Source organism: Ictalurus punctatus, chromosome 11 (assembly GCF_001660625.3).
Source record: "Ictalurus punctatus breed USDA103 chromosome 11, Coco_2.0, whole genome shotgun sequence".
Classification (NCBI taxonomy): Eukaryota; Metazoa; Chordata; class Actinopteri; order Siluriformes; family Ictaluridae; genus Ictalurus; species Ictalurus punctatus.
This window is the reverse complement of record NC_030426.2, coordinates 9,758,270-9,782,771: the sequence shown is the minus strand read 5'-3', so window position 1 is coordinate 9,782,771 and position 24,502 is coordinate 9,758,270. Positions and strand designations below refer to the sequence as shown.

The following is a 24,502-nucleotide window of genomic DNA, read 5'->3' as shown; positions in this document are numbered from 1 at the left end:
CACACAGGCAGCAACTTAAGCTCAGGATTGAACTGGGGACTCCTGACTGGTGCAACAGAACAGTGTTCATCCCATCGCTGAGAGATTGGGAGTTAGAAAAGTGACAGTAGCCAATGTATGCCAAAAAGCTATGTGCACTTTCCTCCGAGTGTGCTGTGCAACCCTGAGATAGAGCCAGAGTAGCAGTTCGCAAATATGCTGTAATAGTTGTAATTCCCAAAATATATAAATAGTAATAATAATAATAATAATAAAAAGGAACAGGAGGCCCTGGAGCTGAGACAGCAATGCTACCCGCTTTGCCATTGTGCTGCTAAAATAAATAAATAAACAAGGAGGCTTAGTAAAAATGTTTTCGTAGAAATATTTATTTTATACAATCATTTCTCTGGAGTTAACTGTAGACGTCTTTTTTTTTTTTTTAAACACCTATACATCCTTTCAGTAATATAAATATGATTAACAAAACTGATTTTTAAGTGAAAACAGAAGTTGAGCCAGACATTTTAAGCTTCATGCAGGGAAATGAATTCATGTTTTAGTATTTTTCCCTTTTATATATAAAAACAAAACAGATGGGTCTTTTAGTCCTGAACAGAACATAAAAAATAAGGCACAGTGCTGCATCTAAAAGCTAATACACCATGAAAATATCTTCCATCTGTGGTATTTTTTTGGTAAAAGTTATTTTTCGGTTTAATTCCTAACCTAAATACGCGGGGAAGTTCATTATTAGGAGCTGTACAGCAGGGCACCAGAGCAGCACATACTTCATGCATGTTTGCTTCTGTCTCCTATGTCACACATAGAGAGATATAACGAGGGGATTATGGATTTAGGGAGAGGCTCCTAGTCCGTTAGTCTCACATGGATGCCTGTGAAGTTCGCACATTTTTCACACTTACCGGCTTAGTGTTTTTTTGTTTTGTTTTGTTTTTTAAAGCCAATATAAAGATAGTCAGAATAATAATATTAATAATAATAATAATAATAACTAAAAATGAAAACCGATTAGTACTAAATACTGTCCCGGTTAATAATTCATTATTTTCTGAATGATTTAAGTCTTAACATGGATACAAGACAGAAATATAAGCATGTTATACACAGCTCACTAGGAAGGAAATGGGTAAAGGACCTTTACTGTGAGCTAATCAGTTGCTTCCCCCTGGTGGCTTGATTCAAGAGATACAAAAAACCTTCATGAGTAAAGGAGTTATGTATTTGATGCTATGACCAAGTATATATATTTAATACGCAGAGGAATACTTTCCTAACTCATGTCCAATTATATTCTCATAATACATTATATTATTATTATTATTATATAACACTGATATGGAATACATTGGATTGGGAACATTAAGAACAACAATATTAAGAACACTAATAAGCTTGAATCTCAGACATAAACATCCAAATATTATGGTTGTGCTACCTCGGGATTTCTCACAGATATAGCATTAAAGCAGAACTTAAAAGTTAATCATTGGTGTATAATATTTTATATACATATGCACAAATGACAAAAGCTGTTAAAAGCGTGGTTGTCTGTTACATACAAACTGTCACAAAAATACATTACAGTGTATAAACTAGAAAACATTTCAGATATGGATATATGCCAAAAATGCATATGAAGTCTAAGAACTTATGAAAACCTGGCTGCTCAAAGAGGGCTGTATACAATACATAAGCATATGTTGAGCACACAAAGGTATATGCACAGAACCATAGTAAACGGTAATTGTACAAATGTTCAACTTACCTCTGACTGAACATGACTTTCTAAAAGTACCAAAAAATCCCTCAAAGCCTTCTTTCATAATTAACACACAATAATTACCAACACCGAACCGAAGCTCAACAGTGTTTTAATGTGGCGAGAAAATATGTTCAAATAATCATTTTTTTGTCAAGATAATTGTCTTTTTTTTTCCCACAGGTACTGCTTTAAAGCTTATTCCGACATTGGAAGTTCTCATTGGACAGAAAACAGAGCCAAAAGAAAACCTTGATACTGATTGTTGAACTTTGAGAGTAAAAATATTACATTAGATATTATGTTAAATATTGTGATTTATCCCACAGCATATTTGAATTCTTAAATTGGAAAGTGTGGATTCATTTTCTATAACACGGCACTGTTGTTGTTGTTGTTTTTTACTAACGCGCTAGTGTTAATCCGTTACCGTTTCTTTAGTAACAGCTCATTCACTGAGAATTATATGGTGGATGCTCAAAGATAAACCTACACCTGCTGATATGTGAAGTTTATGTAACATTTATGGAAGTGGTCTCAAGTGTCAATGCTTCGTAACAGTTATTCAGGGTCTTGTGAAAGTAAAAGTCTTTGGAAAAGTCGTCAGGTCGGAGGAATTAACAATTAAATTTTTCTCACTAACTCGACAAGCTGCATGTTTTTTGTATTAATAACTTCAATGCAAAGATTCCAAAAAAGAGAGAGGCTGGTGAGCTAATGAATGTTTATAGCTGTTATAACATGATAAGTGATAACAGGAACTCACAGGACGTTCCATAACACTAAATGCAACTATAAATGGTTCAAAAGCTTTCATTAATAAATAAAAAATATCATTGCTGGCAAACTGCTGTGTTATAAGCGGAGGAACACTCTTCGGGCCATGGTGTCATAAAAATAGTTCACTTCAGGTGGGAATCTGGGTGTCACATCACCCAGGCATGGCTTACTTTCGTATAAGAGCATGGCCCGTCAAGTGTTATTCCTTACTTATAACTGATAACAGATAACAGATATGATATGACTTCATATAATGAAGTCTGTGATTAATGGCATTATCATAGCAGGCATAAATATGATGATGTGGCAGTGCCACTGCAGAACTCATGACTGGTTGGATAAGGTGTGCTTGTTAGCTGCTGGAAGACAACAGCAGGTCTGGTTCTTTGCTGTTTTCTGTGCTTTTACGTCCACATCCAGCTAATATCTGAGCCACGTGGGCAGCTCTGAGGGTGGCGGGGGAGGGTGGGGTCTCAGCCAGGCCCGGTTTCTTAGGGGGAATAGGTGGAGGGACGCCCCTATCAACCCTGGGTATTGTGGGAGAGCGAATTCCAGGAGACAGAGCTCCGGATGGGGACAGGGCACGGTAGTCTGTGCCAAAGGGTGAGCTGTTGGGTGTCGATGCCGGTTTGGTGCTGAAGCGGTTGACGGCCTGAGTAACTGTGCTGCGGCCTGCCTGTTTGGAGTTGCTGCATTCTGCTGGAGGATCTGTGGTGGCACAGGGTGAAAGCTCACGAGGGGAATGAGGGACAGGTGAGCCCAGCTGGGGGTCCTGCTCAGCAACGGACTGGAATTTGTGACGTGCTGCATGGAAACGCTGTTGGATCCCAGCCTGGTAGGCAGCCTGTAGGCTAGAGGAAGACCTTGTCTCAGGAGAAGAGCCTGTGCCAAATGCTGGAAGACTCTCATTATTCAGATTAGCGGATGACACGTTCCCATTAGTCAGTTCATTACAGTCAGAGCTTAGAGTAAAATGAAAAGCTCCATTTTCTCCTCCATTCTCATTCCTCTGCCTCAAGCCACTTCCTCCTTCCTCTACTGGAGTCTGATGACCGTTAATCTCCAGCTGGATTATGTCTGATTTTTCTGTTCCACCCTCTACTGAACCGTTTCTCACCTCCCCAAACTCGCTACTATGCTCCTCCATGTCCTCCTCTCCCCTGAGCTGTCGTACCTCTCTCCTCAGCCTCCCCACCTCCTCCTGTAGAGCACTGCTGCATGCCTCTTCCCGTCTCAACCGCAGACTCATCTGCTCCCTTTCTGTATCGATCTCAGCCAGCAGCTCTTCCCTTCTCGCCTCCATCTGCATGGCACGCGTCTTCTCCTCCTCAAGCTCCGCCCGCAGACTTTGATTGGTGGCACGTTGGCGTTCCAGGCGGCGACTAAGCTCACTGGCACGCTGTCCCTCCTCGTGGGAACGCAAGCTCGAGCGTTTGCATTCGCGCCCCAGCGCAGCCATAAGCTGCTTGTGCTGTACACGTTCATCCTCCAGCTGAGCTTGCAATCGCTTGTTCTCCTTCTCCATGCGGGCGAACTTTGTCTTTTCAAACTCCAACTAAACACACACAAAACCAATAATTATACAGTCATGAATAATGAAATACTTTGAAATTATTTAATCGTTTAATTAGTGACATATTTATTTTCTAAATGTCACATTTTTCCAAATCCCAGTTTCTACATATAAGCCAAGAAAGCTCAGAATAGTCAACAAATGACTATTTCTTTCCTCTGATTTCAAAAAGGCAAGTTACTGTTTGAAATATACAAAATATGCATACTACTCATCCTTAATTTGTTGAAAAGCGCAGTATGTAAACATGAGCATTTCCAGTACGACAAAGATACACAGATCAGTCATGTTCACAAGTCCCTGAGGTCCAAGTCAAGTCTTTGTTCTATTTTTAGCAATAGTTCTTTAAGCTAGTTAATGTAATTAACAGTGTATGAAGCTAAATCAATTTTGAAATATTAAAACTGATTACCTCTACAGAATGTCGTTTGTTCAAAACTGTCTAATAAAGCACACGAGGTTTGACTTAAGTCATTCATTCAAAATTAAATCATGCATCAAAAAACGATTACTTTCAAACTATTACATTTGATCAAAAGTTCTCCCTATAATTACAAGAAGACAGAACATTCATAGAAATTTCAGGAAAGATATTAGTTTTTTTTGTTTTTTTTTATCATTTAGTGCAAAATGCCAACATGCCATATATTTTGAGTTATTTGAGTTGCCGTAGTTTGCTGCAGTTCTCAAACAATGATGTGTAAGGTAGTCCAGTGAGCACCAGCAGTAACAAAAACCCCATGTAGAGTCTCAGCCAGTGACTACACTTTCCTATTGTGTGTCCCTATAGCGAAGTGAAAACTCTTTCGTACGATTCATTTCACAACGATTAAACTATTATGGTATTATTATTATTATAGTATTATTAGTGTGTATATAAATACACACACTTAGCAAAAAAGAAAGAAATAATAAATTAGCCTACGTGTAATATTAGAGTTTCTCTTCATCTTTTATTATTTATTTAATTTTTAAGAAACCAACCAACCAAAAAAACGCTTTTTACTTCCTAAATGACTAATGGTTTGATAGTTCACTTGGTTTAAAATGTCCACTTCTACTATAAAAGTTATTAATTAATTAATTTATTTTGAACTGACTTCAAACTAAAACACACACAAAAGTTCAGACCTTCTGAATGAAAGTAACAGTCAATAATAAATAATGCAGTACAAGATATTTTTTGTCTGAGTTGTCCTCAAAAGCGACTTTGACTGACAGGTAGTTCCATGACTCTGTAGTTTAGCAGTAAATACCTGTCACATACTGCACGCTATACTGCATACTACAAGAAATAGTATTTAGCACACAGTATTTACTGGTGCAAATATACAGTATGCTAGTATGCCATTTCCAATACGGCCAAAAGTGATGCAAGGTTCCGTACCTGCTGTAGGAGGCGCTCTCTGTCTTTCTCTAAAATGCATGTGACATCATCTCCCTCAGCTGTATCCTCAGCATGCCTCCTCTTCTCCTCCTCTAAATCTGCAATGACCTGAAACCAGCATATAGGAGTGCCAAAGAGTAAACGGTATTAACTTGACCTGCTATAGTCTATCAGAAACAGGAGAATCCAATTATAGTGAGAAAAGTATGACAGTGTGACAACAGGTGTCATTAGAGGCATACAAAGACAAATCAGGAACACACAACATCTCGGGATCATGGTCCCCATTTAACTTTGTAAACAATGTATTAATAAATATGCGACATGCAGCAGTCCATTTATCCAACCCTTCAACCACCCCATCATCTGGCTCACCCTTCTGTGCCTGCTCTCAGCAGCTGCAAGCTGTTTCAACATCTTCTCCTGCATTCTCCTGCAGTGTCCCACCACCAGCCTGAGCATGGTCAGTGGATCAGAGCGTCTGCTGTCTGTCTCTCGTCTCTGTGAACAACTTGCACCATTTCCTCTGCCCTGAGCAGAGCTCCGAAGAGCCTCGTTGTCCCTCTGCAGGGCCAGGAAGGGATCGCTCACATCATATTTCCCATAGCGCTCCCACACATACGTTTCCCTGCGCTGAGCCTGCACAAACGACAAGAGGTTCACAATGAAGAGGGACAGGAAAATAGAAAACAAACAGCATGTGTGTGCGAGTGTTCAGTAGTCCAAATCATAGTTTTACATAATTGATTTCCCATATCAACATAGAGGACTGATGCCTCATGCGAAACCGTAGCTAAAGCTAGAAGACAGAGTATTCCAGAAGAGAATTGTATCCTCTATCCGGATCCTTTCTCTCCCCCCCACACATGCTTCTCTTTATAAACAGGAAACACAAGGATACAAAGCTCATGACCCTGCCACGAACAACATAAACCATCCTCTGAAGCTCACTGTGCAAGATACACTTTGGTCTTTTGCATTCATTTATTTCGTGCTGAGACAATGTGGGAGGTCCATAAAGGAAGAGAGGAACATCTGCCTGGAGTGGGTCAGTGCTGGATGAAAGGCCCAAACAACTGGAGTCATACAAATCATTTAAGCTGCTCATGTCAGCAGGCAACAAGGACACAGCTGTACAATTAGTAAAGGAGTTATACACGCTATAGAGGGAGTCTAGATGGTAGAAGTAGACGTGCTTAGGGAGGAGGAGGCGGTTGTGTATGAGCTTTGAGACCACAGTTTTAGATACTGCACACATTACAGACAGGAGTCAGGTCAGAACATGAAGGACCATCTGATAAGTGTGTGTGTGTGTGTTTTGGCCTTTTGTGCCATACATGCTGTAAAAGATAAGTCTCTAGACACTGACCTGCTCTTACCATATGCATGCTAAACTGGGAACTTACAGGAACGTATGGGAAAATGCTTCCCATGAATGGTAAACTGCCAAGCAGAAAAGCGGTTTATATACACCATACTTTATATGGTGGCTGTTTGAAATCATCATCAGTGATGAACTACAGGTTTGTCTTCCAGTCAAGAAAACTGTGAAGATCTGACTACAGTTTACTACACAAAGGCCCACACAAACACATGAAGAGAGAGAGAGAGAGAGAGAGAGAGAGAGAGAGAGAGAGGCAGGAGGCTCCTATGTTTTCATGGTGGCCATAAAGCACATTCCTCCAGTATAAGGACTGTGTGTTAAGAATGCATGTTGAATACGGCAAATATAGCAACAGCTAATTGTGTGTGTGTGTGTGTGTGTGATAAAGCGAGAGACAATGACGATAAAGAACTTCAGACAGCAGAAAACATAAGAGATGCAAGAGCTTTTTGTTTATAGGAAACATCCAGTAAAATGAATTGTTTACATACCAGCCCAGGTCAGTGGATCTAACAGATAGTTCTTCATTTCTACATATGCAAATCATAACGACAGATAGGAAATTCTGCCTTTCCCCATAGATAAACAGCATCCAGTGCTAAAGGGTAGCCACCTGGCAGTGATTTAACAAAGCTCAGAGAGTCTGATAAAGGCTAAAGCTGAAGGCATCACTACATCCGATGAGATTGAGTCTTGATGAGATGAGTGCGCTTTAGGCTTTTGGCATGGACTGACAGGGACAACTCCGCCGACACAAAGAGATAAGATTGCGTTAAGACATGGTCCTTAGAAAGAATGTGGCATGGAATTACAATTTTCCAGACCTAATACTACTCGCTGTAAACGGAAAAAAAGACCTTTCAGTACATAAAGTCCCTGAGCCTCGAGATCTTTTCAATTAAACCCTAAGAGCGAACAGAAACAGGAAAACAAAGAAAAGGTATTTTCTGGAACCTATTGTAGATTGTGAGCACAAAGTGAATATAAAGAAGACGGTCGTGTTTGTTCATGTTTGCTGAGAGAACTATAATTGCCTCTGTTCTGTAAGAGCTCTCCTTCTGCATTCTTTCGTGAACACCCCGACCCCCCCACCTAACTCCCCCAACTTCACACGAAACAAAAACAAACTCCACACCAGGTTCTTGCATTAGGCATGTCAGATGGAGCAATAGAATCTGTGTTGATTGAGGCTGGTACTAATGAGACCACTCAGGCATCTCACTTCCTAACTTACTGTATAGAACACTGTAATAAGTAAAAACATTTTAATATATAGCATAGAACACTGCTGGCTGCTTTCATTTCCCATTTTTCTTTAACATTAATATTATCATACAAGTTTAGAGAAAGGCTCTATTGGTCATTCTTTCTTTCTATCTATTTGTTAGTTTGCTGTTTTTGGTTAGAAATATAAAAATATAAACAGTTTATACTCCCAGTGCATGTGAGGTTGATGTGATTTTTACTCGCTTTCAATAGCCACCTTATCCTGGTCATGGTGACAGTCGATCCAGAGCCAATCATCCTACATTTGATTTGATTTTTACTCTCAATACAAATTTCAGTAATAGATTTTTAATCCCAATCCTGCCCACAGCTACAGAAAGTTTGACCAATCCAAACTTGCTCCTTGCTCCCAACTTGCTCCCACAGTTACTATTTTCGTTTGTACCCGCCTTTGATATTGACAACGTTTACATGGACAGCAGTAATCTAATTATTGACCTTATTCAGAATAATACGGTTTGGGACGCAGCCGTGCTCTCCTTTTTGCCGTAAAACGGTTGAGCTCTGCCGTGTGTGATCGTGTCCTGTCACAAAATGCTCTGAAAACTCTCACACGACGTTAATAATGTGATTAATGTGTGTACATGCCTGTAATACACGTCGATAATGCGACTAAAACAGGAATACTCCACATGTCTTAATTCCATTTGTGTTTGCTTCGAGTATGACTTTAATCAGATTAAGGTAATAAAAATTGCTGTTTACATGGGAGTTTCTTAATCACAGTATTGTCTTAATCGGGTTAATATTGGATTATTGTTGTCCATATAAACTTACTGATTTTCTAAAGAACTTAATTGGTTCAATTTCCCAAAATAAAAACAAATCAGTCTTTTAAACCACAGCTACCATAACCAGGATCAAGCAATGAATAAAGTTGAAAGAAAAGTAAAAACTGCCCGTTCACGTTTTTTTGTTGTTGTTGTTGGGTCCATGGGATCCCAGTCCTTTGCAAAGCTCCGTTGTCTCTACAAAACGAAAATTGGACTCAGCTTGGCATATGTTTCGAAGTAGTAACAGGAGATCTTTTGTTGCTGTCTGTTCAAGTAATATAGTATAAGACGAATCATTGGTATGACTCATTTCTGACTTGTCCCATTGGAATTGAAAATAAACTACAAGTTAATCTATAACAAGTAGAACTCGATGCCAGCATCATAGACAGGGATGTGTCTGTGACCAACAAGTCTAGTATACTAATTTATATACCAGAAATATCCATAAAATATTTTTCAAACAGGCAGGAAGTTATTGAAGAAAAACTATTTCAGACATTTGACCTTGTTGTGAACCTGACCCTGTTTGGATCCATTCCAAAATCTAATCAGTTCATCTGCTTGTTACAAGGATAGGTCCATAGAAATCCTACAAACTTTCAAGCAGTCGTTCTTGAAATACCGCACTAACGAGAATCTCAGACAGACACATGGCTGGACATTCTACCGACTCAAAACAACAAAATGTGCTCCTAATAACCAACCAGAAAGGTCAATCGAGTACGAGAGTAATTCTGATCAATGCTGCAGCATTTGGTTTTTCATGTAATTCACAAGAATGTTAAGAAAACAGTGTTTCACTTTTCACAGGTTATGTATTCTTTACTAAAATAGTTACTCGTGTTAAAAAGGAACATTACTATCTCGCTATGGAAAATGTAGATTTTCCAAAACCCTTAGATTTACTACTTGTCGCTGATGGCCTGCATTGCTGTTGTGACGAGATAAATGCCTGTCAGAGACGCGTTGTTAAAGCTCCTGTCAGTTTCCACTTCTTCACATTCTGCTAGTGACCAATTACTGAGGAAGTGAGCCCCTGGACATTTAGATTTTGTGAAGTGACTTTGTCCAACTGCATACAAGGAATTAACCTACACTCTTATCATTCGCACACATTATCTTGAGGAAGGTGCAAGAGAAGGGCTCAGGAAGATTAACCTACCAAGTGTTAAAAATACTGTCTGTTCATGATACATCTGAGTGTGTGTGTGTGTGTGTGTGTGTTTGTGTACAGAATCACAATACCCAGGTTGGAATGACTTGAGCAGAAGTTGTTATTCCCATGGAGCAGCGTCTCTCCCTGCAACTCAATCCCAAACCATAGCCAATCGAAATACCGAACTCATTACTCTAAAATATTATTTCATCAAATTTATTTCAAAATGACTTTTTTGAAAATCATGAATAAATGAAGTAAAAATACTTTTAATGCTTTTAAGACTCGGGGCACAAGGCAGGGGACACCCTGGATGGGTGGCTGTGGCGCAGGTGGTAGAGCGGGTTGTCCACTAATCGTAGGGTTGGCGGTTCGATTCCTGCCCACATGACTCCACATGCCGAAGTGTCCTTTGGCAAGACACTAGACCAAAAGCTGCTCTCGATGGCAGGCTAGCACGAGTGTGTATGAGTGAATGAGACACAGTGTAAAGCCCTTTGTAGAACTGCTAAGGTTAAAAGGCGATATATAAGTCAGACCATTTACCCTCCCAGGGCACAATCGCACAAACATTCACAGAGTATGGACAATATAGAGATGCCAATCAGCCCATGCATGTCTATGGACTGGGGGAGGAAACCAGACTACCCAGAGGAAACCCCGAAGCACGAGGAGAACACGCAAACTCCATGCACACGGGGCAGAGGAGGGGATCAAACCCCGAAAACAGACACGAGGCAAACGTCCTAACCACTAAGTCATAACACATTGTTTGCAAATCACTGACACTTGCTATAAATAATATCTCCTCTTCAAACCCCAAAAGAAAGCAAAGCAATCTAACAAAGCTACTGTTATGCTACCGGTTTGCTGAACATTGTACACCCTTATTACTCTTTCTGAACAGAAGCTTCTGGTCTCACAATTATTTTCTTCCCTTCAGACAGTTTTCACTAACAGCAGCCATAAGACATGGAAAACATGACTCTGAAGTTATTTGGTCCCACTTCCTTATTTCTCTACAAAAAATGGACCACTTCCATAATTTGTATTAAACATAGACTCAGGCCTCAAGAGCTTATACTTTACTGCAGGAACTACAAACCAGAACAATAATCCTAATGTAATTGGTGATTAGTGCACTTGAGTCTATCGAAACAGTTAAGGAAGAACAAAAGTTTTTTTTAAAAAAACCAAAAAACATTCAAAGCAAGCTGTCAGACTCATGTACAATATAATAATGTCTCTGTGTTGTTTTTACAAACAAAAAGTTAATGACGCATACTGACTAAGCGTCAGCGAATGAGTGTAACAGAGATGACAGGATGGGTCCATTTCACAATGTTGAAAGATCACTATTGAAAACCAAAGAAAACACAGAAGAATGCAGCCCAATTCCCGAAAACAGTCTGAGCCGACTTGTCTGGAGGAGAGAAAAAAGTTTTAAACCATGTAGCAATTTTCTGATTTGATTAAATAGCTACAATAACTCCACAGTGCTGACAGACATGCACACAAAACTACTGTACCCCACTTGACACACAATTGGCAATTCTTTTTATAATAATGCTATTTTCTCTCCAAACACATTTGATTAAATTACTGGCATATTGAACAAATATTTTAAAACAAACATAAAGAAATTGTTATCCTGTAAAAAAAACAAACAACAACCTTAAGTATGCAGGAGTTCTGAATATCATGACAGTGTAAGATCTGAGTATAAACATGAGGTTATTTACTTATAAAACGCCTTCACATGTAACAACAAAGTGCTTTCAATACAACAAGAAAGACTGCTGCTGACCTGCGCAAGTTGGGTAATGGAGATGTTAAAGATACCATCAAGCACAAATCAAGTCCATCCATCCATCCATCCATCTTCTATACCGCTTGTCCTACAGGGTCACAGGGAACCTGGAGCCAATCCCAGGGAGCATCAGGCACAAGGCGGGGTACACCTTGGACAGAGTGCCAATCCATCGCAGGGCACAATCACATACACACACTCACATCCATTCATACACTACGGACACTTTAGACATGCCAATCAACCTGCCAGGCATGTGTTTGGACTGGGGGAGGAAACCGGAGTACCCGGAGCAAACCCCCGCAGCACGGGGAGAACATGCAAACTCTGCACACACAGGGCCACGGTGGGAATCGAACCCCCGACCCTGGAGGTCAAATCAAGTCTGAAGCAACAAAAAATTTGTCAGAAAGGTGGGAGCATGAACATACGGTCACGTTATAAAATCAGCTAATAGACACCACCTTCATAAAAATAAGTCTGACAGCATCTCCAAGTGACCATAAAGTCCCACTGAATCTGCAGCTGGAAAGGTGTTTTTGCCAGATCAAGACTTCATCAGTTTGTTCAGTGGACAAGAGTACTATAAAGAAGGCAATACAAGTCATAAAATATGGAGGTGAATCATTAATGCTTTGGGGCTGTTTTGTGGCTGGTAGTTCAGGGGATCTAGAGAAGATTAATGGAATCATGAATTCTACTACGTATCAGGATATTTTTGCTGAAAACTTGTTGCCCCTGCCAAGAGATTGCACAATGGCTATCTCAGAATAAAAATAATAATAATAAAAAAGATTTAAATACAGTAAAATTATACAGCTTCTGTGTGCATAAATTAAAATTTTGACTTTATGTAATATTCATTTTAGTGCAAGTTCAAGAAGGACGCCGATAATTCTCTCAGAACATCACATTACATTTATCCTTCCTTCCACCTCTGTTTGGAAGGATTGCTCAGGTCAACCTGTACTCCAAGCGAACACACAAATCCAGGGTCGTCCCCGGCATTAGATGTTTAAGATCATTAAAATATTTCTCGACAGGTTCAGGATGTGAAAGCAGTTCACGCGATTCAATATTAGTGTGGAAATGTACCAAACAGTATAACATTTATGTCTCTCCAACAGCAGGGTTTAAATAAATAACATTTAGTCTAGATTTATTCATTGGGTAGGTGCTTTGATCCAGCGACTTAAAGTACGGATATAACCGCATACCAATACATTATCCAGATTGATCAGATAACCTCTTATACAGTCCGATCTGAAAGTATTGGAACAGCAAGGCATTTGGGTTCGAGCTCAAAAGCTTTCATTTGGAACTTGGCACGGTTTTGTTTGAACCCACTCATTCTTTCAAGTGATCGAAAATACTGGAACATGTGACTGATGTGTGTCTTTTTGCTGCTTAAGAATAGATGCTGTGGTATGGACTTGTTGGGTTGTTTGAGAATACAGCTCAAATCAGGTGGTGAAATCCATCTCAGGATAAATACCGGCACAAGACTGAGAGCACAGTGGTCGGTTCATATTTAAAGGCGTGCCCACTTGGGATTAAATCTGAATACAGGTACAAACTACAATGGAGAGTTTGGATAAGACACATGCGAACAATTTGTATTCCAGTGTAATCTTCAGCAGTAGTTCCACTTCATTGTCAGCCCACACAAATGAATCCTTGTGTTTGTCAGTGTTTATATTAGAACATTTGGCCTTGTTGGTGTTTTCCCGGATCTCGCCTTCTCTACTCCTCAATATGGATACTCTTAACATAGCTATTGTTGAGGCTTTTAACATAACACTATGATATATGGTGGTGGTAACACTAGTCTAAGAGTTGTTCACTCGCAGATCTGCAGGGACCAGCCAATGACGAATGATTCCATGTAGGTGGCCGAAATTCCGCTGGTTACTCAATAGGCAAGCAAGGACTTGAACTTGATGCAGGCAGCTACAGGGAGCCAATGGAATGAGCTGAAGAAGGGCAATTAACAATGCATTCACTGAAGCATACTTCAGTTGTTTTCTAAATTATTTGTGAGGTGGGAGTAGTGGTGTTTTAACAATTCCTGACTGGGGTTTCAAAATGGAAATTTCCCACCAAGATATCCAGTCTCTCAGGCGACTCATGCAGCCTTGGTCGTATGCCAACATCTGTGTGCATTAGGGTAAAGAAAAGCAGCATCAGGCATACAGTGGATCTAAAGAGCAGAACTCAGTCTCACTCACTCACCCTCAGTGCCTGGATGACAAGGTCTCGGGCCTCCAGTTCTCCCTCCAGCACACTGAAGAGCAGCAGCACATCTTTCTTACTCAAAGCATCAACATTCAGCCTGGACTCCTGCATACAAAACAAAAGAGCGAATGAGCTATGCATATGGTTTTACTGGAGTGTAAACAGTATCCGTGACTGATTCAATGGCATATGAACTCAGTTACTGATGTGAGGAAATAAGCTCGTCACGTCAGAGATTAGAAAATCGTGTGGTACTGGGAAACTTTAAGTCGAATTCGCTAAGCTAGCTCGCTAGCGAATATGTGATAATGTTAGTCATGGACAACATTCTGGTTGCTCTGGAATATTCTGTTCTGGAATTTTTCGCTATTGTTAATTAAATCACTGAGGATAAGAAAATGTATACTGAGACTGCCTGAATCTTGAAATCCCTTATAATTCATTATTTTATTATTTATACTATATTATATTTACTGATTTATTTATTTATTTATTTAGCGTTTCTAGATTTAAAAGTATCAATAGCAGTAAAACACTTGCTCATGACAGGTCTAGGCTTATGATCAATTGTGTCCCACTGTAGATCTACACCGGGACCATAACAGTTTACAGGCGGTAGGCAATTAAGGTCACAGTTACAATAACAGGACACTAGATAGACCTTTCTACTGACTCTGAAAAACACCAGAAGAAAGATGTCTAGGGTTCCTGCTCACCTGCATGAACATGCCATAGGCCTGCCGCAGGGAGGCATGAGGACTGCAGATGTGTCCAGAGCAATGAACTGCAATGTCTGTAATGTAAGACACCTAAGACAGTGCTACAGGGAGACAGGAAGGACAGCTGATCGTCCTTGCAGTGGAACATTACATGTAACCATGTGTCCGCCCAGACGTGATCGAGAAATTGCAAATGCCTTGCTGGAAGAGTGGAGTAACATCTCACAACAAGAACTGACAAATCTGGTACAGTCCATGAGGATGAGACTTAAAGCTGCTGGTGGACACACCATAAACTGACTGTTACTTCTGATATTGACACCCGTTTAAAAAAAAAAAAATTTTCACTTTCATTGCACCTAACAGTTTCTGTTACTCACTGCTTTTAGGCATATTGTTTTACTTATATTTACTTTGATCGTATCATTTTAATTAGACATTACAGATCTTACTTGCGCTCCCACTATTTATCACGCGTATATATTGCGAGTGAAAAGCGATGCGGCCTTGTTACTAATAGTTCACTTACAGATCGCTCCAGTTATAATAATAATAATAATAATAATAATAATATATAATATAATAAATGACAGAATTTATACTGCAGGTGCACACATAAAGCATATAATGGCAATGAACTCGATTTAAACTGAACCTCTTAAGCAACCTGCACCAATTTCCTCAACTCCTTGTAAACAGTGGAGCATTTTGGATATAAACATAAGGTTGTGCTCGTGCATCACTGTTGTGCTTCCCTGCTACACAAGCTCCACTTTGTAAGATTTGCAGGTTACAATTTTCTTGGTGGCATTTAATATAAAATTCTTCCATGGCTTAGTGGGTCACACACTTTTTTTTTCTGCGGTCACTTGATGATTACTCCTCTGTCTGATGGTGCCTGAGGTCATGTTTGGCACAAAAGGTAACGCTGACAAACAGTAAACTGAAGAAATTCATTGTCGTTCACTCTGGGTATAAAGCTAGCGGCGTCGCATTACGTGCGTTTGACGTCATGTGTCATCGACTAGGAAGTGGCTTATTCTTCCAGTTAGTAAAAAAAAAATGCTAGTGTTTCATTTCAGACAATATTACCGTTCTAAAATTCATACACTACATGGTAGGGTACATAGTGCATATTGTAAGTGTATAGTACATCATTTGGCACACAACTTTGATCGGTACTTTCCGATGAGTGTTTTCGGAAAAGAAGTAACACAATGAGTAAATGTGCTTTGAGCCGCGCGCAGACTGACTAATCGCTAATGGGATTCATTGACAACGATTTTCATAATCGATTATATCGATTAGTTGTTGCAGCTCTACTTCATACTTACATTTAATGAAACATCCACAAAACAAGTCAGTTCCACATAATACTTACATTATACTAGCTATGAACAGTCGTTCTCTTCATATGACAAATATGCAGAGAAACCACAAAGCCCTTTGTCGTCTCTCTCTCTCGTGATGGAACACTTCCTGATTGTTACAAAGTGCTGACTCTGAAGACTCCTTCGGAAAATGATAAATAAATGTATCCTCCTAGAAAACGTCAATGACATACATTTATTCTGTTTGCACAGTCAATGTGAAAAAATAAGTATACCCTATGGAAATGTTTTCATTTATTTATTTGGACATATTTGGACAAGCAAACATTTGATGCTCTTTGAAACAGTGCATATTAATAAAGTTGATACACTCTGTCAAATGACACTATTGTAGTATCAAAAAAAGTAAATGGACAAAGTAAGTACACCCCTACATTTATCACATCTTCAAATTCATAAAATTAGAATCAGGTCTTTAAGATTGGGTGCCAGTGATCATAACCTGCTTAGGAAGTGCAGGTGGAACCTGTCTTATTTATTCCCCTCTCATATCTATTGTCTGGAGTTCCCTTTGATATTGAGGTGTGTGGCGTCATCATGCCAAGATCTACAGAGTTCTCTAAGGCCTTCAGAAAACAGGTTGTAGATGCCTATGAGTCTGACCAGGGATTTAAAAAGATCTCCAAATTGTGTGAAATACATCATTCCACTGTAAGGAAAATCATCTACAAATGGCGCAGATTTCAAACGACTGCCAATTTGTTCAGGACTGGCTGTCCCAGCAAAAAGAAGTCTCCAAGAAGCCCAAAATTTCATCACAGGATCTGCTAGCAAGTCTTGCCACTGTTGGTGTCCAAGTGCCTGCTTCTACAGTCAGAAAGATTGCAAAAATTTGACCTGAATGGGAGGTGTATCAGTAAAAGCCTTTGCTGTCTAAAAAGAACATTAAAGCAAGAATACAGTTTGCCAGTGAGCATGTAAGCAAAGACCAGGCCTTTTAGAATAATGTGCTCTGGAAAGATGAATTAAAGTGAGTTGTTTGGCCACAGTGACAGCAGACATGTTTGGCGCAGACCAAAGACAGCTTTTCAGGAGAAGCAATTCATAGTAACTGTGAAGCATGGTGGTGGAAATTTTATGGTTTGGGGTTGCTTCGATGCCTCAGGGACTGGACAGCATACATTCGTTGATTCAACTATGAATTCTGCATCATATCAAAGAGCACTTGAAGATAATGTGAGGCCATCTGTCCTGTCTGAAAGTGGACCTTTCAACAGGATAATTATCCTAAGCACACTAGCAAATCCACCAAGGAATGACTCAAAAAGAAGAAATGGGGGTTATGGAATGGCCTAGTTAAAGCCCGGATTTGATTTCCATTGAAATGTCGTGGGGGGATTTGAAACAGTTAGTACATGCAAAAAAAAACCTCAAACATCTTGCAACTGAAAAAATATTACATGGAAGAGTGGTCAAAAATTCCAGCAAGTCAATGTCACAGACTGGTGGACAATTATGCAAATCGCCTACAGGAAGTTATTTCTGCTAAAGGGGGGAAATACTAGCTTCTGAGGCCAAGTGTGTACTTACTTTTTCCACAGAAGTATATCACATCTATTGATCTTTCTGTTGAATAAATGATTGAAAAAGCTATTTTACATTTTGGGTTTTGTTCAAGTACATCAACTTTATTGATGTTTCAAAGAGGATCAAATGTTTGCTTTTGCATATCTGTCAAAAAAGCCAACAACTTCCATAGGGTGTACTTATTTTTTCACATGATTGTATAAGTAATTTAGCTCTGTTTCTGTCTGCTGTTATGACAGAACAGATAACAATATGATATAATACAGTGTACCAATACCTTTTCCATAAAGCAAAAACAAGCCGGTATTTGCATATGTGCCTTGGGTTTTCATTTTCAATTGAGTGAAACATCCAACATTATATAAGAAAAACAACTAAAACATAATGATAGTGTTTAAATTATCCATGCGGACTCTTAGAGTCTAAAGCTGCATATTAGAATGTAACAAAATTAAACATGTCTAATTCTCTGTCCTTCTGACACCCACATCACGCCCCCACCACGCACCCACTGTCCCTCAGACTGCGACCTCATCACCGTCTACCCATCTACCAGTATATGGATACGGATGTATGCTTTTTACCTTTAAACTTTTGTAATCTTATTCTTATATACTTTTTTATATTTCTGGCGGCATCGGGTGCTGCACATTACATTTCGCTGTACTTCCGTGCCATGGCAATAAAAGCATTCGACTCTATAGGGATGTCACGATACCAAAAATCTAGTAGTCAGTACCGATACCACCAAAAGTGCACGATACTCGATACCAAAGTCAATACCATGGTGTAGTTTAAATTTTTTATTTTTTTAAAATAAATAAACATTTCTAAATAAAAGTAAAAACTCCTTGAGGACATCCTCCTCTGGCTAATACTGGCAAAAAGAGAGAGAGAGGGATATTTTAGTTATCAAATACTGTCTGACAATGACTAATAAAACAGTGCTAAGTGCTAATAACAAGTGCTAACATGCACTCCTAAATCTGCGCGCGTACACACACACACCCCTTATACTCTGAATGCAAGCATTAGTTTAAATTCACTGATATGGTGGCAGGCCAAAAAGATTTATTAAAAGCATCAACATTTGAATAAATTTGAGACATTATTCTACATTTAGCTGACAGGACACGGGCTGAATGGAGCTGCATGGTGGCCCATTAGGAGGTAGTTTATAATACTGCAATACGTTAGCGTTGTTAACAAATAACTGGCTATCGCAAACATTACATGGAGCATAACGTTAGCTGGTTTCACGGCAACAATGCCAGCTGCCACAAACAAACATAATATAAGGCCTGTGTTTCAGGTGCTTCGCCAAATTCCAGGTGTTTCCTCGTTTTGTTGAAATGAACGATAGCATCGGCTGCACACCGGAAACCGATTCTAGCGTTCCTCTCGACGAGCTTTCCTCTCTCTGCCTCTCAACGGGTCGGGGCAGAGCTAAACTCGTCGCCATCTTCTGTAGTTTTTCCCGTGTGCTTGTAGGCGTTCTTCTTCTTTACCACTTGTGGACCGACTAAAACACTTGTGCATTTGCTGCCCCCATCAGTTCCGGAAGAATTGAAATCTCGGTACCTTCACTTTCTCTTTACTTTTTGCACGTTTATTGTATTACAGATTTTAAATGAATGACATTGACTTTTTTTGGGGGCATTCCTCTACACATAATAATCCATAATGCAAATTTGTTAGAAATCAAAAACTGAAATGAGCTCTTTGTTAAAAATGTAAAATCATTTAGCTAAGTATTCTGACCATTGGCTAAGGCACTCTGAAACTGAGCTCAGGTGCATCAGGTGAATGTTTACTTTGATTATCTTGAGCTGTCTCTAGAACATGACTGGAGTCCACGTGTGACAAATTCAATTGTTTGGACATTATTTAGAAAGGCATAGACCTTTGTGTATAAGGTCCCACATAAGGTGCATGTCAGATCACAATAAAGCCGTGAAGTCAAAGGAACTGTCTACAGACCTCTGCGATCAAATTATTTCAAGACATAGATATGGACAAGGGTATGAAACCTTTTCTAAAGCTTTGAATGTTCCCAGGAACACGGTGGGCTCCACTACTGTGAAATGGGAGAAGTTTGGAAACACTAGATCTCTTTCTAGAGCTGGCTGTCCAGCCAAATTCATTAACTGGGCTATAAGGGTCATGGTCAGGGAGGTCACCAAGAACCCAATGATCACTCGAACAGAGGTTCAGACGTAGACAAAAGGCACTCCTGGGTAAAAGATTCTTCGGTCTGATAAGACAAAAATCGACAAAAATCAGTCTTTGGGCTGAACTCCAAGTACTACATCTGGTGAAAACCAGGTAGTGCTCATCAACTGGTAATATCATCCCTATGGTGAAGCACGGTCATGGAAGCACCATGCTATGAGGGTGCTTTACAGCAGCAGGGACAGGGAGACTAGTCAGAATTGATGGACGGGTGAATGGAGCCAAAATACAGAGAGGTGCTTGAAGAAAGCCTCAGACTGGAGTGAAGTTCACCTTTCAGCACAACAGCAACCCCTAGCATACAGCCAGAACAATGCTGGAGTGTCTTCAGGACAAGTCTCTGAACGTCCTTGAGTAGCCCAACAAAAGCCCTGATGACTAAGCTTGCATGGATCTGCCAAGAGGAACAAAAGACACTGCCAAAATCTTGTAGAGACTTGTAGAGAGTGATAAGCAAATTTCATGGTGGTATTTCTGCTGTTTTAATGTTAAAACAATAGTCTATTTTGGATAAATATCAGCACCATCATGAGCATTTTTTCCCCTCATTGTATTACCAGTTACACAAGCCAAGCTGATATAGCCAGAACATCTACTGGGTACAGTTTTTAATGCACAAGAATGCACTTTGAAAATGTCATTAACTTCCGAGTGTGCTCCTGATTTCAGACCATTACAAACATCCAGGCAACAAAAACAGAATGCCAGGTCTTCCTGGGGGTATCTTAGGATAGGGATAAAAATAGGGAAGGCATATGGGAATAATTAACCCAGGTACAGCACTGAGTAGGCGCACTCTTTGGGGAGTAGAAGAATTGCCTGATATAGCCCACTCAATGCCTGGGGGAAGAAAAAAAAACACTCAGGGTCAGACAAAGGGAGTCGGAGGAAATCTGATGCTTTCTTGGTAGCTTGCTCATACAAAAAACCATGCCGGGAATCCCCAGTCCTTTACGCATGAACACTGCACACCATTTAACACCATCTCTGCAGTTCCTCAGAATCTCTGTCACATTAATATCATTTCTTATCAGAAAGTATGATTTTAATGGCAATAGAGAAATACATCAAATATGCAGAAAGCTTGGAGAAACGTTCTCACGGTGTTATTTATAGACCCAGGCATACAGACGTACACTGTATATACAGATGTATTTCTGTCACAAGGTTCATGAGAAAGAAAGAACATCAATAACTGAGGGCCATCCATCTTCCTCTCATGAGCCAAAGCCACATTCCATACCATCAGCACTGTCATGTCCTCAGTAGTCCTCAGGATGTTGAAAGTCTAAAATGAAGTGTAGCGCAAACGGAATAGAACTGACTGAAACTTATAGAAGTCACATATTCAACAGCTCATTGAGCTCAGTAAACCACGACAACAATGAATGATTGGTAAATATCATTCCCATCATCATGCATAAAGCGCACGGAGCTCAAACTGAGCACTCTCACCTCCATGCGCAGCCAGTACTTTGCTTTCAGCAAAACTGCAGGCTCGCACTGATATTAGTCTGGTCAGCCAAAGTTTCCACATCATGAAGTGATGAGGATTGAGTTACATAATACACTCTGAAACCACAATTTGGGCTACTGTACTAGATCAGGAATTCAGACGGCAAAGAACTACAGTTTTCTCCCTCATCAAAACTGTTACCACTAATCTCACCATGGCTGTGTTAACACTTTCATGTTTGCATTAACTTGCCAAGTTGTTCCATACATGCTGTTTTTGTTTTATGAACTAAATTGCTATCAAGTAGCTCTGTGGTCTTTAGTGGCGTTGACAGCTTTCATGGTTTGCGTCTGACCACTGACAAAATTCTCCTCCCCAAAGTAGTCATATCGTAGCATAAGCAGGGATAAAGGCTGAAACAATATGTACCTCAGGTCACTATGATTCTTGCAAAATCATATTCAAGGTGTTCTGTAAATGACATGATGATCAGTTGTCTCTGGCCAGTACAGCCATACAGGCCGTCACAGTGAACAATCCATCCAACCGTTTTCTGTACTGTTTATCCTACAGAGTCGTGACACCCTGGAGGTGTGAGTCAAATGTGCTCACAAGGAACCATATACTGTAGTGCTACATTCAAACAGCACAATGTCATATAATCGTTGCTGCTATATTGATCCTATATATATATAAAATTTTGGTTCAAATAATGCTGGCCAGACTTTAACCGTGTCACATTAAGAGTTCACCAGCCGTTCAGCCGGCGGTTTTAAAATATTTCCACCACTATAAATCACCTCTAAGCTTTCCGGTCTTTCACCCAAAATCCTAGTTCCAAATGGCTCTTCATTATACATACAGGGGACAAAATTATGACTCCTACACTCCATGAAGTGCACTTAAATGTTCACTCAGGATTTAGCCCAGTCTTGCAGTGCTCCTTATATGGTTCAGTAATATGGCATTTCCTCTCTGGCCCTGGGCATTCAGCAGGGCCACGGTGTTAAACATGTTCAACCACTTCAGAAAGTTTGCCGACATTCCTTTAGGCTCCACAGCAGACAACTCTTGACTGAATTCCAAGTGCTTTCCCATTGGAGATATATATATATATATATATATATATATATATATATATATATATATATATATATATATATAAAACAACATCCATTATTTCCTCCCTCTATTTTCTGCAGTGCATTTGAATGCTGAAGGAGCCATTCGGATTCAGCTTTTGAAGCTTTTCTTCCAAAAACAAACAAACAAACAAAAACAACCATGCCATGAGATGAACATAAGCACACAGCCTTCCAGTTCAAAATGAACAGGTTTTTCCTAACTTTAACAATGTAATAGCTAACTTTATTACTATTAAAACATTGCGACAGTTTTCCCTCTGCTCCACTGGTATTATATTCCTTAGTGCTTGTAAAGCAACAACGTCAGTTATTTGACATGAATAAGACATAAGCAAGACTTTTCTCTTTTTTTCTTTCTTTCTTTTCTTTTTTTTTTAAACAGCAGCATATCATAGTTACATGAATACAGCAGTGATGGTGTTGTAAAGCTTCGGCGTGTATGAAATGAAAGCCTTTGTGTGTCGGGTGTGTGAGTTGTTACAGTGTGTTAGTTGCTCCTGACAGGAATCCTGTGGTTATTTGATATCCGATTCCTGCACTGCAGAAGTAACAAAGAGCGGGCTGTCCAACTTCTACACAAAACTGCATGACTTGGGAAAGTTTCAATATGCTCAAATGCACAATAATATCGTCTCGGATAAAAGCAATTAAATCAAAGTTCATTTTTCTACAGCTTCTCTTGGCGGTCTTGGTAAACGGCTGTAGACTAGCGTGATTTTTGCACTAAAGTTTGCAAAACTGTTGCGCTGTACTTTCATCCCACGCATGTAAAAGAAAAAAAATGTGGTGGGAAAAAAAACAACAACAACTCCATATTCGTAGTTTATATACGATGGAAATTCTTACCGTCGTCGGCGCCATTGCAGCTTTGTTCACTTTCTAAGACTGGGCATCAAATTTTGAGTTAAAGACGAGTAACCTACATAGCCGCATTTCGTGATGAAAAGACAACGGGAACGAGTAGCGATGATTGACATACTAGGCAGCCAATAAGCAAGCTGGATTGAACACTGTGGACCAATAGGAAAGCGATGTAGGGAGCAGGAGGCAGGGATTGAATAATAAGAAGAAATTTGACGATGGGGTCTTGTTCTTTGTGCAGCCTCCGTCTCCCTGTAACTGCCCCAACTGTGACTTAGTGATGTGTCGGTTCATGAACGATTCGTTCATTTAGAACGAATCTTTTATATGACTCGGGAACAACGAGTTGACTCAGAGGGTAATTCGTCATTTTTGACCGCGCAGGTGCTGCAACATCCCCATTGGTTCTGTACCGGAAACAGAAATGATTAGTTCACCTCTTGAGTCTTGTGGTTCGAGTCGTTCGTTTTTCCGGTGACCGCCGCATATGCAATGCACCAGGCAGTACCGGAAACGGGATGAACCAACGACTCGAACCCGAAGACTCGAGAGGTGAACTAATCATTTCTGTTTCCGGCGAACAGACGTGACAAATGTGACGTGACTAAATAAAGAAGGACTCGGCGGTGAGGTGATCCAATCTAACACTCAAACAGACTGCATCGTCTGAAGACCTAATGCTAAGCTATTAATTAATCATTCCTGTTTCTCATAATTCGGCATTTGCTGCATTAGCATATAGTTTATTTTATAGTTTATTAAGTACTAGATGTGTTGGGGGAATTTAACATGTAACATTTTAATTATATTCTGCTGAAATGAACGAAATGACTCATAAAAGGATTCATTCATTTTGCTGAATGAGATTCAAAGATCCGAGTCAGTAAAATGATCCGAATTTCCCATCACTATTGTGACTGGGCTAGTGCACACGTCCCCCCCCCTTCTAACATTCAAAGGCATTTAAGATTTAGGGTGGGTTGCACTAATAAGGATTAAGTTTAAATCCAGATTAAATCAA

General features: G+C 39.8%; 1 protein-coding gene across 3 annotated transcripts; it reads right to left on the bottom strand.

Annotated features, from left to right (window-relative positions):
- Positions 1-669: 669 nt before the first annotated feature.
- Positions 670-23,730, bottom strand: cttnbp2nla (CTTNBP2 N-terminal like a). 3 transcript variants are annotated; one of them, XM_017480373.3, is made up of 5 exons: positions 23,467-23,728; positions 14,148-14,255; positions 5,878-6,141; positions 5,503-5,610; positions 670-4,097 (listed from the first exon to the last, which is right to left on the bottom strand). In XM_017480373.3, exons 1-5 carry the CDS (start codon positions 23,479-23,481, stop codon positions 2,895-2,897), a joined length of 1,698 nt encoding a protein of 565 aa, XP_017335862.2. In that variant the 5' UTR covers positions 23,482-23,728; the 3' UTR covers positions 670-2,894. The 3 variants fall into 3 exon arrangements, with proteins under 3 accessions (XP_017335862.2, XP_017335863.2, XP_053539657.1); XM_017480374.3 differs by lacking the exon at positions 14,148-14,255 and having other exon boundaries at positions 23,467-23,730; XM_053683682.1 differs by lacking the exons at positions 14,148-14,255; positions 23,467-23,728 and adding an exon at positions 11,913-14,087.
- Positions 23,731-24,502: the final 772 nt, after the last annotated feature.